Raw genomic sequence first — 15,009 nt, 5'->3', positions numbered from 1 at the left:
TATATTTCTTTCAGATCCTAATCAAGTCTTTGGGAAAAATGTTCTTTGATAATTATAAAATACTAGACAAAGAGCCCGTTTCGACAACGTAAGATGAAACGGGCACGAGTGGAATAGTAAGTAATAAGTATAAGCACCACAAACCTGATATAGGTGTATTGAATGAATGCGTAATTAGGCCTGGAGCTGTAGTCAAATCACCTTTCAGGCCTCTAGAGCTTTAATCGAAGTAGCCTTTCTCTTTGAAGTTTTGCGGCCGTAAATCCGCCGCCTGCCGCGATGTTGGTCGAAGTCGCCTTTCTTTTTTAATTTTCGCGGCCGTAAATCCGCCGCCTGCCGCGATGTCAGTCTCGTAAGGTTTTTCGGGTAGCTGCGCAGAAGGCAACTGCGCATTCGACTTCGGACGGACCTTGCCGCGATGTTGGTCGAAGTCGCCTTTCTCTTTGAATTTTCGCGGCCGTAAATCCGCTGCCTGCCGCAATGTTGGTTGAAGTCGCCTTTCTCTTTGAATTTTTGCGGCCATAAATCCGCCGCCTGCCACGATGTCGGTCTTGTAAGGTTTTTCAGGCAGCTGCTTAGAAGGCGATTGCGCATTCGGCTTCAGACATGCGCAGAAGGCGATTGCGCATTCGGCTTTGGACGGACGTGAGTGAGGAGACTGGCAAATTATATATAAGATAAAGGAGACAATTTCTTTCAAGGATAAAATGCTGTATGTGTGTATGTGTGAGAAGGTGGACATTTGTTATGGACATTGTTTTAAATGCTTTCCATGAGCTGTTAGGTGATTGAAGTATGGGTGATACGGTGGCGCAGTTGTTGGCACTGTTGCCCACTAACAGTAAATGAAGGTTCAAACTTTCATATTCTGAGTGGAGTAAAATATATGTAAGCAATGACAGGAAAAGAGGGTGTAAATGCTTTAAATAGTAGATGCTAAATAATAATAATAAAACTTAAGTATGATGTGTTAAAGACAGTTTAAGTCAGTTTGAGTATGTTGTGGAAAGTGAAAGATCTGAGTGAAGTATATTTGAAGGAATTTAAGTGAATTTGGGAATAGGTTTGGTTGAAGACATTGTGTGAAAATATGTGGTGGTGTTTGAAATGAAGAGGCAATGGATAAAGGTGTACATAAATGTTTTGAATTTAAACTTAGAAAATGAGTATGATTAGGTCCAATGAAATGTTTCCAGATTTAGTATAAATGTGTGAGCCTTTTTCCTTTTGAGTACTGGCCATACTCAAATGGAAGAAAGTTCTTTTAGTAATTGTTTTTTATTTTCTTTATTTAAGAGTGCGAGAGATCCTCTAGGACAGGAAGAAAGCTGGTGACAAGCACTGGCTTCCAGTCTAGGTAGTGGTCTATACAAAGATATGCTGTACAAAGGGGTGTGGGGGGTGGTGTCAACTAACAAAAAGAGTAGACTATGCTTTGTCTACAGATCAACACTCTGGAGAAGCTGAAATAAGTATTTCAGGATGATAGCAATGAAAAAGTGTGCATAAACAAGTATAGTGTAACCTTGGTCTCGGTACATGTACAAATCGGTTTACGACCAAAAAGTTTGCCAAACTTTTGCCTCGGTTCACGACCACACACTTGGTATACGAACAAGCCAGTTTCCCTTTTGGTTTGCACATGTTCAGTCTCTCCCTGTGCATTTTCTGTGCAGCGAGAGAGAGAGCGCGACACACACACGAGAGAGAGACACACAGAGGCACACGAGAGAGAGACACACACACACACACAGGCAGCGCAAGAGAGAGAGAGAGAGAGACACACACACACACACAGGCAGCGCGAGAGACGCACACACAAACAGAGGCAGCGCGAGAGACGCACACACACAGAGACACCGCGAGAGACGCACACACACACAGGCAGCGCGAGAGACGCACACACACAGAGGCAGCGCGAGAGACGCACACACACAGAGGCAGCGCGAGAGACGCACACACACAGAGGCAGCGCGAGAGACGCACACACACAGGCAGTGTTAGTTTTCTCTGTTGTTCAAGGTTTTCTCAGTGTTATTCAATGTTTTTACATTTAGTTTACTATTACGCTGTGCATTCTATGGTTTAGTTAACTATATTTGTGCTTAAAAACTTAAAAAATATATATATTTACGTACAGATCATATGGTCTGGAACAGATTAATTGTATTTACATACAATCCTATGGAGGAAATTGCTTCAGTTCACGACCAAATCGGGAGTTTTGGAACGAATTATGGTCGTGAACCGAGGTTCCACTATATCTTTAACGGGAGGTTATGGGTAAAAGAAATCAATATTATTAAAGTTAGCTAAATTTTATATATCAGAATATTTTCTTGTAAGTACTGTATGCAATGGTGCGATGCACTAACTACAATGAGGCTATTTTTAAATAAAATAAGATATTAGACATTTGATACAGTGTGAGATGTTGATTTCTTTTCCCATCACTCCTTGTTCACAAATAGTTTGAATATCTTAAATGTGAAGTAGAACGTTAATGTTTGAATTAGCTTTATTTTCTATAATTTGTAGCACTTAAACATTCCAGACACGTTAAATTCTGAAGCCATATGTAGATATGTATGTGTCAATGTAATAATAATACATTTTATTTAATAGGCGCCTTTCTTAGCACTCAAGGTCACCTTACAATAAAATTAAACAACATTAGTAAAATAAAAATAAGAGAATGATAAAACACAAAGCAATAATTAGCAAACAAACAAAGATAACAGGCAGTAACGGTGCAAAATTCACAACTGGTATGCCAGTTTGAAAAGATAAGTTTTTAGGGCAGTTTTAAAATGTGATATTGAATCAAGCTGACGTATATGAGAGGGAAGTGAATTCCAGAGTTGAAGAGCACTATGAGAGAATGCTCGAGCTCCCATAGAACAGAGTTTGATGTGTGGTATAGAAAGTAGAGCTGCAGATGAGGACCTGAGTGAGCGAGAGGGAGTGAAAGTCTGTAGGAGATCAGTGAGGTTGTGGAGAGCTTTAAATGTTACGAGCAGTATTTTGTATTGTATTCTGTAGTTAACAGGGAGCCTGTGAAGTTGAGAGAGAATAGGTGTAATATGTTCAGTGGATTTAGAACAGGTTATTATCCTTGCAGCAGAATTTTGAATAAGTTGTAAGTGATGGATAAGTTTTTGTGGGATGCAAGATAGAATAGCATTACTGTAATCTATATGTGAGGTGCCTAGGGCATTAACCAATACTTCAGTACTGTGTTGCGTAAGAACAGGACAAAGTCTAGAAATGTTTCAGAGATGGAAGAAGGCAGTCCGAGAAATGTTACTTATATGGGAAGAAAAAGAGAGTACTGTCTAGAATGATGCCCAGGCTCTTAACTTGGGAAGAGATGTTTGTGCTAATCTTGTTAATTAAAATAGAAGAATGGTTAACCTTAGCAAGTGTAGATTTAGAGCCAATGAGGAGCACCTCAGTTTTATTGCTGTTTAGTTGGGGAAAACTGTGAGTCATCCATGTCTTTATGTCTTGGACACATGCCATAAGAGCATCTGGAGGGAAAACAGAAGTGGATTTAGTGGATATACCGTGAGGAACACAAGTATTTGAACACCCTGCGATTTTGCAAGTTCTCCCACTTAGAAATCATGGAGGGGTCTGAAATTCACATTGTAGGTGCATTCCCACTGTTAGAGACAGAATGTAAAAAAAAAAAAAAAAAATTCAGGAAATCACATTGTATGATTTGTACAGAATTTGTATTGCACTGCTGCACATAAGTATTTGAACACCAGGCAATCAGCAAGAATTCTGGCTCTCAAAGATCTGTTACTCTGCCTTTAAGAAGTCCACCTCTACTCCACTTAGTAATCTTAATTAGTAGCACCTGTCTGAGCTCTTTAAAGACACCTGTCCACCCCACAGTCAGTCAGACTCCAACTACTACCATGAGCAAGACCACAGAGCTGTCAAAAGACACCAGAGACAAAATTGTGGACCTCCACAAGGCTGGAAAGGGCTACGGGACAATTGCCAAGCAGCTTGGTGAAAATAGATCAACTGTTGGAGTAATTGTCAGAAAATGGAAGAGGCTAAAGATGACTGTCAGTCTCCCTCGTACTGGGGCTCCATGCAAGATCTCACCTCATGGGGTATCACAGATGATAAGAAAGGTGAGGAATCAGCCCAGAACTACATGGGAGGAGCTGGTCAATGACATGAAGAGAGCTGGGACCACAGTTTCAAAGGTCACTGTCGGTAGAACACTATGCCGTCATGGTTTCAAATCACGCATTGCACAGAAGGTTCCCCTGCTCAAGTCATCACATGTCCAGGCCCGTCTGAAGTTTGCCAATGACCATCTGGATGATCCAGAGGAGGCATGGGAGAAAGTCATGTGGTCAGATGAGACCAAAATAGAATTTTTTGGTCTAAACTTCACTCGCCGTGTTTGGAGGAAAAAGAAGAAGGAGTTGCATCCCAAGAACACCATCCCTACTGTGAAGCATGGGGGTGGAAACATCATGCTTTGGGGGTGCTTTTCTGCGAAGGGGACAGGACGACTGCGCTGTATTAAGGAGAGGATGAATGGGGCCATGTATTGTGAGATTTTGAGCAACAACCTCCTTCCCTCAGTCAGAGCACTGAAGATGGGTCGTGGCTGGGTCTTCCAACATGACAATGTCCCGAAGCACACAGCCAGGATAACCAAGGAGTGGCTCTATAAGAAGCATATGAAGGTTCTGGAGTGGCCTAGCCAGTCTCCAGACCTGAATCCAATCAAAAATCTTTGGAGGGAGCTGAAACTCCGTGTTGCTCAGCGCCAGCCCCGGAACCTGACAGATCTAGAGGAGAGGGCCAAAATCCCTGTTGCAGCGTGTGCAAACCTGGTCAAGAACTACAGGAAACGTTTGACCTCTGTAATTGCAAACAAATGCTTCTGTACCAAATATTAACACTAATTTTCTCAGGTGTTCAAATACTTATGTGCAGCAGTGCAATACAAATAAATTCTGTACAAATTATACAATGTGATTTCCTGAATTTTTTTTTACATTCTGTCTCTCACAGTGGGAATGCACCTACAATGTGAATTTCAGACCCCTCCATGATTTCTAATTGGGAGAACTTGCAAAATCGCAGGATGTTCAAATACTTATGTTCCTCACTGCATATAGCTGAGTGTCATCAGCATAACGATGAAACTTAATACCATGGTGCCGGAAGATATTACCTATATGGAAGATATAAATGAGAAAAAGAAGTGGCCCCAAAACAGAACCCTGCGGAACTCCATGAGTAATGACTGCGTTCTCAGATTTAAAGCCCTTTATTTGAACAAATTGCTTCCTATCAGTGAGATAGGGAAAAAAACACTGGAGGAGAAGGCCACAGACTCCAAAACTAGCTAGTCGTTTTAAAAGTATCTGATGGGATATGGTGTCAAATGCGGAGCTTAGGTCAAGAAGCTTAAGAATTGATAAAAGTGCCATGTCCGCTGCCCAGAGAAGATCATTTGTGATTTTGACCAGGGCAGTTTCTGTGCTATGTTTAAAACGAAACCCAGATTGAAACTGTTCAAAAAGGTTATTTTTTAAGAGATGGGACTGGAATTGGGAGGCAACTATCTTTTCGAGAACTTTAGATATGAAAGGAACATTTGAGATAATTGTTAAGGATATTTGGGTCTAAACCAGGTCTTTTCAGAATTGGAGTAATTGACACTGTTTTTAGTGAGAGAGGGACCGTGCCTGTATTATGGGAAGAGTTAACTATAGCAGTTATCATGGGGGAAATATGTGACAGACAGGACTTTTAACAAAGCTTGTAGGTATTGGATTCAATTGGCATGTGGAAGAATTAGATTTTGTTATAAGCTCCGAGATATTATTTTTAGCTGGTAAACTGAAATCTGAAAATAGGGTGGTTGGTAGGGGAATATGGGCGATAGTGGAGAGTATGTCATTTTCTGCAGAAATAGAGGACGCAAGTTGCTGGTGGATTTTTTCAATTTTTGAGTTGAAGAAATCCAAAAAAGTGCAGCAGTATTTAACAGAGATTATGGTAAGTGACATTTTCTGGTGGTGTAATTAGCCTTTTCATTGTAGGAAAAAGAGCTCTAGTATTTTTCCCTCCTGTATTGATAATGTTAGAATAGTATACAGTTTTGGTAGCAGAGAGAGCATTTTTGTATTTTAACACGATTTGAGTACATTTCCTTGAGTACAAGACCACCTGTCTTTTTAGCTAGGCGCTCCAACTGTCGGCCTGTGGCTTTGAGCTGACGGAGTTCAGATGTAAACCTGGGTGCAGTACAAATAAATGAAACAGTCTGTGTTTTTAATGGAGGTAGTGTATCAAAGGCAGAAGGCAGAGCAATATAGTAATGGTCTACTAATTCTGATGGTGTAGTAGCAGAAGGAGAAACAGGCTGGGATTACAATAAATGTATAAGGGTCTCTGGGTTTACATGCTTGACATTACGAAATGAAATTACACCGTGAACCTCTGATTTACTGAGAGGTAAGCCAACATCAAATGTGATCATTTTGTGATCTGAGATAGGTAATTCAGTAGGAATAATATTGTGAGGTGTGATACCAGAGCAGCAAACTAAGTCTAAAATATGACCCTTGTTATGAGTCGAAAAGTTGACATACAGTATTGAATTAAATTAAAACAGTCAAGGATTTCATTAAAATCATTTGTCAGTGCATCAGCTGGCACGTCAAAGTGTATGTTAAAATCACCCATGAGGATGACATTAGTAGACCTTGCACACAAAGTTGTTAAAACAGTACAAAGTTTTGTAATAAAAATACTTGATAGTTTAGGAGGTCTAAAAAAACAGCAATTATAATAGGTGAAGGTCTGCAGAGTTTGCCAGCTAACAGTTCAAAGGATGGATACGCTGGAAGAGGTATTGGTGATAATTTTAAGTCTTTATGGTGTATTATTGTGAGACTGCCTCCCCTCCCCAAAGAACGGGATTTGGAGATGCAGACAAGTTTCCACTTACCCACACAGGTTGCAGCCAGCAAAGAACAGTTCTACGAGGGATCGTGTTAAGGCCGAATGAGGCAAGGGACACAAATGTGTGTTACCAGTTTTTAATCCAATGCAAAGGCGAAGGAAGCTCCGATGCAAAAGGCAAAAAACGAGTAAAAAACAACTCGAAAAAGTACACAAACAGAGCACTGGCAAGCAGCAGCAGACAGAAACGCCAGCGTTCACTTCCGGTTCCGATAATACGTAATTAGTAAAATATTAGCTTAAAGAAAAATTGCTGGGATATGAATATAGAAACTGTTTAGCTTTAAGATTAAAAGTTAAGAGGTAGTAATAGATGTATTTTAATTGTAACTTCTGAAAATAACCTGTTAGCTTTTGATGAAGTCAAATACAAATTTCCTTTCTAAATAATGTAAATCCCAAGACTGCACATAATTGAACAATATTCTGTAATTAGAGAAATTGGGAGAGTGTGGAGGTTAATGTTTTAGTTTATTTTGCTCTTATTTCCAGAAATAATTAGGAATAATTTACAAGTCCAGACTGTGGATTTCTTCTTTGACTTTTGCTTGCTATGCTGACTGAGAGATGTTCTCTGGAAGACACTGGTATTATATTACATTCATTATGCAAAGAGGAATGAGAGCGCCTATCCAGGCTCCAGTTCAAGACTGGAATAAGAGAGGAAAGTAAATACTTTCAAAATTTCTACACCAACCTCCAAACCACTCTATTGATTTGTTTGGCACTCCTGGACATATGTCTTCTCTGTCAAAGAGTTATGACATTTGGTTCTTATGGACTAGTAATATTAATGGGATTGGTTTCAGGGTTCTTACAGACCGATATCCTCCTGCTCCACATTTCTTCTAAGTGGGAAAAGGTTGATATTTAGTTTGCAAAGTTATTTGTATAACAGCAAAGGTTATGTGCCAGTATGAACATTTTGAGACAATTGAATGTTTTTCCTTTGGTATATACAAGACTGACTTTATTTTATATTGTGATGATTTACTTGTTATGATGAATATGCTTTTAATTGAGTGGAGTCCACTCCAACTATAGAGAAAAATGTTTTTATTGAGGGATCTATTTTTTTAACATAATGGCTACAATGAGTGGAAATTCTGCATTGTGCTTACCAGCTGCAGAATTGATTTTTGACCATAAAAATCAAATTGCCTATGAGGTAGAGACTGGATAAAATGACCATCTGTTTTACCGCTAGCGTTATTTTTGATAAGGGGTGCCCCCCAACGAAACAGGCCTAACACCTTGAGATATTTTGGAATCCATAAGTGACTTAAAAATTTACAGATGAAGTATGGCAATGCTGAATAATATGGAACAAAACTTCTTTACACCTGCAGGTAAAACCTATTTTTCCTAGTACATTTTATATGACCGCACTTGAATTTGAACCTGGAGACTGAGCTGTGTTAAAGGTCTTCAGACAAATGAATCATTCGACTCCAAGAAGAAGCAAGCCATACCAAAGAGAGGATCAAGCCATGGACCAGGCCATCAACCAATTGACTACTGGACAACATACTCAAAATTTCAGTCCAAGGGATCATGGGTTCCTGCTGCCAACTACTCAACTGTGCAGGTGACCACTGATGCCGAACGATCATCATGGGTCCAGAATTGTAGAGGGCAGCCTGTCTGGCATCCAGACCACAGCCTCATTCATTAGATCAAGAGTTGCAGGATATTGATATCCTTTGCTTTGGGGTACTGGATTCACACGTTTACTGCGCAGGGTTCTATGTTCTTTCCCAGAGCCCACTTTAACTGTCCTTTCCAGGAAAATTCATGATATGAACTATGGAGTTACAGAAGGTATAGGAGGAAAGGCTAATTATCTGCAAGCACAGCAAAGCAAATGAACTCCTTTCATAAACAATATGTATTTACTGAATAGTTGTAACTATTTCATTAATGGAAATACTGCACAATTATTATTTAAATTGTTTAACCTGTATAGCAATTGGGGTAGTACAACTGAACAAGTTTAGAAAATGTGATTAGCATAACATGGTCAACACTTAGAGTATAGAGTAAAGAGTAAATATTTTTAGATAGATGTTTCTAATGCATCTGAATATTTTGATACTTAAAAAGTTTTAAGGAATGTTTGTATGTAATTTGGACTATTAAAACTCATCACATGATTATTAGCACTTGCATCATTACCAGTTAAGTCAGTCCAATTTAAACTTTCTGGAAATTAACATGTTAACTATAAAGAATGGTAGTAAACTTGAGGGACAGTCAGGTGTCAAATTATATTTAAAACAAAATTGCAAAGCTGATGAACATACAAACAAGAAAAAATATTGACTTTTACACCAATAAAATATTTAAATTATTTTAATGTCACTAATAACCATGATTTATCTGATTTTTGTTTCTTTTTGTTTACACTCAGCTAAGTATTACTAAATTAAGTAAATGACATTTCATAATGGGATATTTACAAAAGTAGTAGTAATTTTTAAAATCCTCCACAAAATCCATGACAATTCTAGCATTCTGTCATGGTGTTTCTGACATACACAGAGCTTTATTTTATATAAAAGTTTAAACTTGGTTCAAAGCAAATCTATCCACGATTGAACCAGCTTAATTCTACACATGGATGCAGTGCCTAGCCCAGCAATACCACAGGTAAAATAAGAACTGTCACTGTTAGGAGCAATTTTCAACACTGATTCACATCTTATACAATGGAACATTATGCTCATCTATCCCAATATTAGCCAAGTTGTGAGCTACCCAGTACTTGTTTCTGTAGAAACATCCATAATTACAACAAAAACACTCAAACTCAAAATCTCAAGCAAAACGAAAAAGCAGACTTAATAAACCATTAATCAGGGCATTAACTGGAATTTGGTGGTAAATGAACCCTAACAGTCTAAAAAATTATTTTACAAAAGTCTGTACCAAATGCAGAACTTACATTGAAATTAAAAAATCCATTTTACTATTTAAACATTTTGTCCTTAAAGGGATAAGCAATAATGTGACCAAAAATGTCTCCTAGAATTTTAAGAATATATATTCTGTTTCCATCCAAAAATAAACTTATCACTGCCAATTTAAATAAAAAGTACTTTAGATGGAATATTTTGATTAGCATATAGAAACTTTTTTATGGAATCATAATTTGTATTGTTAAAAGTTTTCACAATAATATAAATTAGCATGTTTGCTTCCCTGCAACTATATTAAATATACTTTTTGCTTAGTTTAGTCAAAACTAGAAGGAATCAGACATGGTCATATTAGCTAGAGCAACATCAAAACAAACATAAATTGAGCTAAGTAAAAACTACTACTGCAGAATTAAAGACTTCTGTACTCACATTATCGATAAAATTTGGTTTGAACCCATCTTGCTGTCTTCTCATTTCTTCTTGTTCTCGTTGACGCAACATTTCTTCCTCTCTTCGCCTTCTCTCTTCTTCATGCCTGTTAAATATTGATCAGAAGAAACATTCAAGTATTTTGAACTTAAGAAACAATTTTTAACTATAAAACTGTGGTAGTTAAACAGTATTTACACATAACTTATAAAATGGGTAAACTGCAAGCAACAATTACACAATTTACGCTTTCTCTTTTTGTAACATAAGAAATATAGTCATTACAATCTTTAAAAGAAATGGATATATAATACATTAATCAAGGTTACTTAGTGTGAATTCCTTACTATTTGAGTTTACAATACTTTAGTATAACATTTAATAGAAATCCTTGAAGGAGGCACATAAGACAGACGAGCAGCCCAGTTAGGAGGCCCCAAATAAATGCACAGGAGCCGCGACCAGACATGGACTTTATATCTTCCCTGGTCACAACAGAAGAAGAAAAAGACAGGGAAGTGTCCCCGGGGGATGTTTAGTCCCCCCCCCCCCCATGTGCTAGATGGCAGCAGCTCTTCGTATCAGCGCTCATTCAGGAACCAGCAGGGAATGCCATGAATTTTATTCCAGTAGCACAGCCATGTTGTGGTTCCTGGGTGCCACAGGGAGATGTGCTCCCCAAAATATGGGACTGACCCGGCAGTACTTCCATCAGGCAGTAGCCCTGGCACCAGAAGTACTCCCGGGTCCTTAATAAGAAGCACACATCCTTATCCAGGCAAGTCAGAGCTGGGAGAAGGTGGAGCAACACTCAGTGCGGTGGTGAGAAAAGATAAGAGTATTGTGGAAAGTGAGAGCCTGTGATTTGTGCTAATGCTACTTTTGGAAGCAATTTTGGTTAATAAACCTTCCACTATTTGAACCCAGGACTCTGGGTATTCGTGTTTAGGGTTTGGGGCTCACTAACAGCCCGGTTTCTATCACATCCTTTATGCAGACAAATAGATGTGCAGATCCGTATTTAAGAGCTTTTTTCCTCAAAGTACTATGGTTAGTAAGTTTCCACAAGCATTACATGAATAATTGCATAATTCATTATTAAAAGATGTAATGTCCTACTAATATCATACAACACTCTAGACGAGAACAGGCCATTCAGCCCAAACAAAGCTTGCCAGTCCTAGCCACTTATTTTTTCCAAAAAAACATCATGTCGAGTTTTGAAATTCCGTAACGTCTTACGGTCTACCACACTACTTGATAGCTTTATTCCAAGTGTCTACGTTTCTTTGCGTAAAGAAAAACTTCCTAATGTTTGTGCGAAATTTACCCTTAACAAGTTTCTAACTGTGTCCCTGTGTTCTTGATGAACTCATTTTAAAATAACATTCTAGATCTACTGTACTGATTACCTTCAGAATTTTAAACACTTCATTCATGTTACCTCTTAATCTTCTTTTACTTAAAACTGTATAGGGTCTGCTCTTTTAATCAGTCCTCATAATTCAAATCCTGTAGCCCTGAAATCAGTCTAGTCGCTCTTCTCTGGAGCTTTTCTAGCGCTGCTATGTCCTTATTGTAGCTTGAAGACCAAAACTGCACACAGTACTCAAGATGAGGCCTCACCAGTGCATTATAAAGGCTGAGCATAACCTCCTTGGACTTGTACTCCACACAGCGTGTCATATAACCTAACATTCTGTTAGCCTTCTTAATGGCTTCTGAACACTGTCGAGAAGTTGATAGCTTAGAGTCCACTATGACTACTAAATCCTTCTCATAAGGTGTACTCTTGATTTTGCAACCGCCCATTGTGTATTCAAACCTAACATTTTTACTTCCTATGTGTAATCTATACATATTAATAAAAGGCAAAGCCCTCACTGACTCACTGACTGACTCACTCATCACTAATTCTTGAACTTCCCGTGTAGGTGGAAGGCTGAAATTTGGCAGGCTCATTCCTTACAGCTTACTTACAAAAGTTAGGCAGGTTTCATTTCGAAATTCTATGCGTAATGGTCATAACTGGAACATATTTCTTGTCCATATACTGTAATGGAGGAGGCGGAGTCACGTATCGCATCATCACGCCTCCTACGTAATCACGTGAACTAAAAACAAGGAAGAGATTTACAGCACGAGTCAAACGCGGGAACGAAGGTAAATGACGTTAATTTTTGACTGTCTTTTAATACTGTGTAAGCATACATATTAACACATGTGCAATTAAACGTGTGCATTTACGGGGTGATTTCTCAGGCTTAAAAGCTCGCCTTTTATCAAATGCGGGAACAAAGGTAACTGACGTTGTTCACTGTCTTAATACTGTGTAACCATACATATTAACACATGTGCAATTAAACGTGTGCATTTACGGGGTGATTTCTCAGGCTTAAAAGCTCGCCTTTTACTAAAAAGGTAAATGCAAAACTATTTTCAATCATTCTATGATCTGCTTCTCACAACTGAAGGCACCGTGGCTGATGTTACGTCACTTGCTGTCCAACCATAAGCGTTACCTGGTAGGTAACTGGACACTCACTTCACTCCCTTTCGGGAATCGAACCTCTGAGGTTTTCTTTTGTTCATAATTAAAATTTAAAAGCAATACTTCACCGCTGCTAAGCCCCTCTAGCGCTGACGTCCGAGGTTCGATTACCGTAAGCAAGTGCAGTGAGTGTGTAATTACATTCACGGCATTTGTAGTCTGATTCACAATCTGATTGTATGGGTGGTTAGCTACCAGGTAACGCTTATACTTGGCCACCAAGTCAGGTCGAAGTGATCACTCGAGTAAAGGCAGCTTCACAAAAAAACTGATCCTTAACAAACTGTTATTAGTATATTTTCCCTCAATTTAAAAACGTTTTATTTTCTTCTTAATAAAAATTTAAAAGCGGTACTTCGCCGGTGCGAAGCGCGTGGATTTGACCGACTGACACATACAGACATATTCATGAGTGCAGGTACTTCGGAAAGAAAGCACCGTGTAAACCTAAAGTTTAAATTAACTTTATAGACCTACAAAAGGTTGCCATTCATTTGAGGCAAGATTGCTTTTCTTCTGTACAACTATACGTTGCATTCTCAAGAGTGTGCTTGCACGGCTTCAGATATATATATATATATATATATATATATATATATATATATAGATAGATATAGATATATATGGAAGAGAAGGTCTGTGATACGGTTTGCATATTTGCAGTTAGAGACCCACAAAGGGAGAAAAAACGAATCACGTATCATAAAATAGTTTTATTCCTGAGCTTTCAACCCCTATCAGGGGTCTTCATCAGAGGATAATGCTTAGACTTACAAGAATCAAAGGCAATATATAGCAACACTTCCGGGGGGGGTTTTGGACTGTGGAGGTGACTAAGTCCGTATGATCAAAATGGGGGGGGGGGGGGGGGTTTATCGTTAAATTAAAGTGCATATGTCCTTCTTAAGTTGGCATATGCTGGGTTTATGTCCAAGTGTCTGTTGATGGCATTTTCATCTGATAGCCAAGACTCGGCCAACTCTCTGGCGCTTTTTGTACTGGCCTTAAATTTTACTTTCACGTTGTCCCAGTTGAATGTGTGTCCTGTCGATTTAGTATGTGCATATATCAAAGATAGTGTGTCCTTTCTTCTGACAGCGTTGCGATGTTCCTGTACACGTGTTGAAATTCTTTTTGACGTTTGTCCTATGTATACAGCTGAGCAGGAATTGCATGGAATACTATAAACTGCGTTTCGTGTTTTGGCTGTCGATTTCTTGTTTTTAGCATTAAACAGGACCATGCGCAGATTGTTGGTGGGTTTATGTGCTATTTTGATGCCCCACTTGGTCAGGGTGCGTGCCGTGCCTTCTGACACATTATGGTGGTATGGGAGTGAATGCCAGGTGGTGTGGGGGTTCTGATGTACGTCGCTTGTATGCTGATTCCTTTGGCGCCTGCTGTGTAGACTCCGATTAATGAATGATTTTGAGTATCCGTTCGAGGTGAAAAGTTGAAACAGATAGCGTCTCTCATTAATTTTTGTTTCCTTGGTATTACAATGCGTGTGGACTCGTTTAAATAGGGTTTTCACGCAGCTCCGTTTATGAGATACCGGGTGATTGCTGGCGAAGTGTAGAATCTTGTCTGCGTGGCATTGTTTGCGGTGAACACTTGTGGTCAGGGTGGCGTCACTATTTCTTTTGATGTAAATGTCCAGGAAATTGATGTGTCGATTATTTTCTTTTTCCATTGTGAACTGGATTGCAGGGAATATTGTGTTAATATGATTGAAGAATTCATTCAGCTGGTTCTTTCTTAATATGACGAATGTGTCGTCTACATAGCGTATCCAAATTTTGGGTGTAATCTGGGATAAAGCTATGTTTTCAAATCGTTGCATTACCAGTTCAGCTAGGAGTCCCGATAACGGTGATCCCATCGGCATGCCTTCTTTCTGTGTGTAATACTTGCCGTTGAAATGAAAGTGCGTTTTTTGGCAAAGTGATATTAGGTGCATTAAGTCTTTGATGGACAGTTTGGTTCTTGTCTCTATGGTGGGGTCACTATCCAGTTTCATTAATAATGTTTCTGTGGCCAGTTGGGTCAGGATCATGGTGTATAGCGATATAACATCAAACGAGACCATGATCTCGT

General features: G+C 39.0%; 1 protein-coding gene across 2 annotated transcripts in view; it reads right to left on the bottom strand.

Moving 5' to 3' along the window:
- The window catches only part of pspc1 (paraspeckle component 1), a 177,448-nt gene that overhangs the window by 73,951 nt on the left and 88,488 nt on the right, over positions 1-15,009 (bottom strand). For both annotated transcript variants that reach the window (XM_051926187.1, XM_028800573.2), the window contains exon 6: positions 10,362-10,467. In XM_051926187.1, coding sequence (XP_051782147.1) covers positions 10,362-10,467 — 106 coding nt within the window. The remainder of the gene's footprint in view (positions 1-10,361; positions 10,468-15,009) is intronic.

Source organism: Erpetoichthys calabaricus, chromosome 4 (assembly GCF_900747795.2).
Source record: "Erpetoichthys calabaricus chromosome 4, fErpCal1.3, whole genome shotgun sequence".
Classification (NCBI taxonomy): Eukaryota; Metazoa; Chordata; class Cladistia; order Polypteriformes; family Polypteridae; genus Erpetoichthys; species Erpetoichthys calabaricus.
Note: the sequence above shows the minus strand (reverse complement) of the source record. Positions and strands in the feature narration are given on the sequence as shown.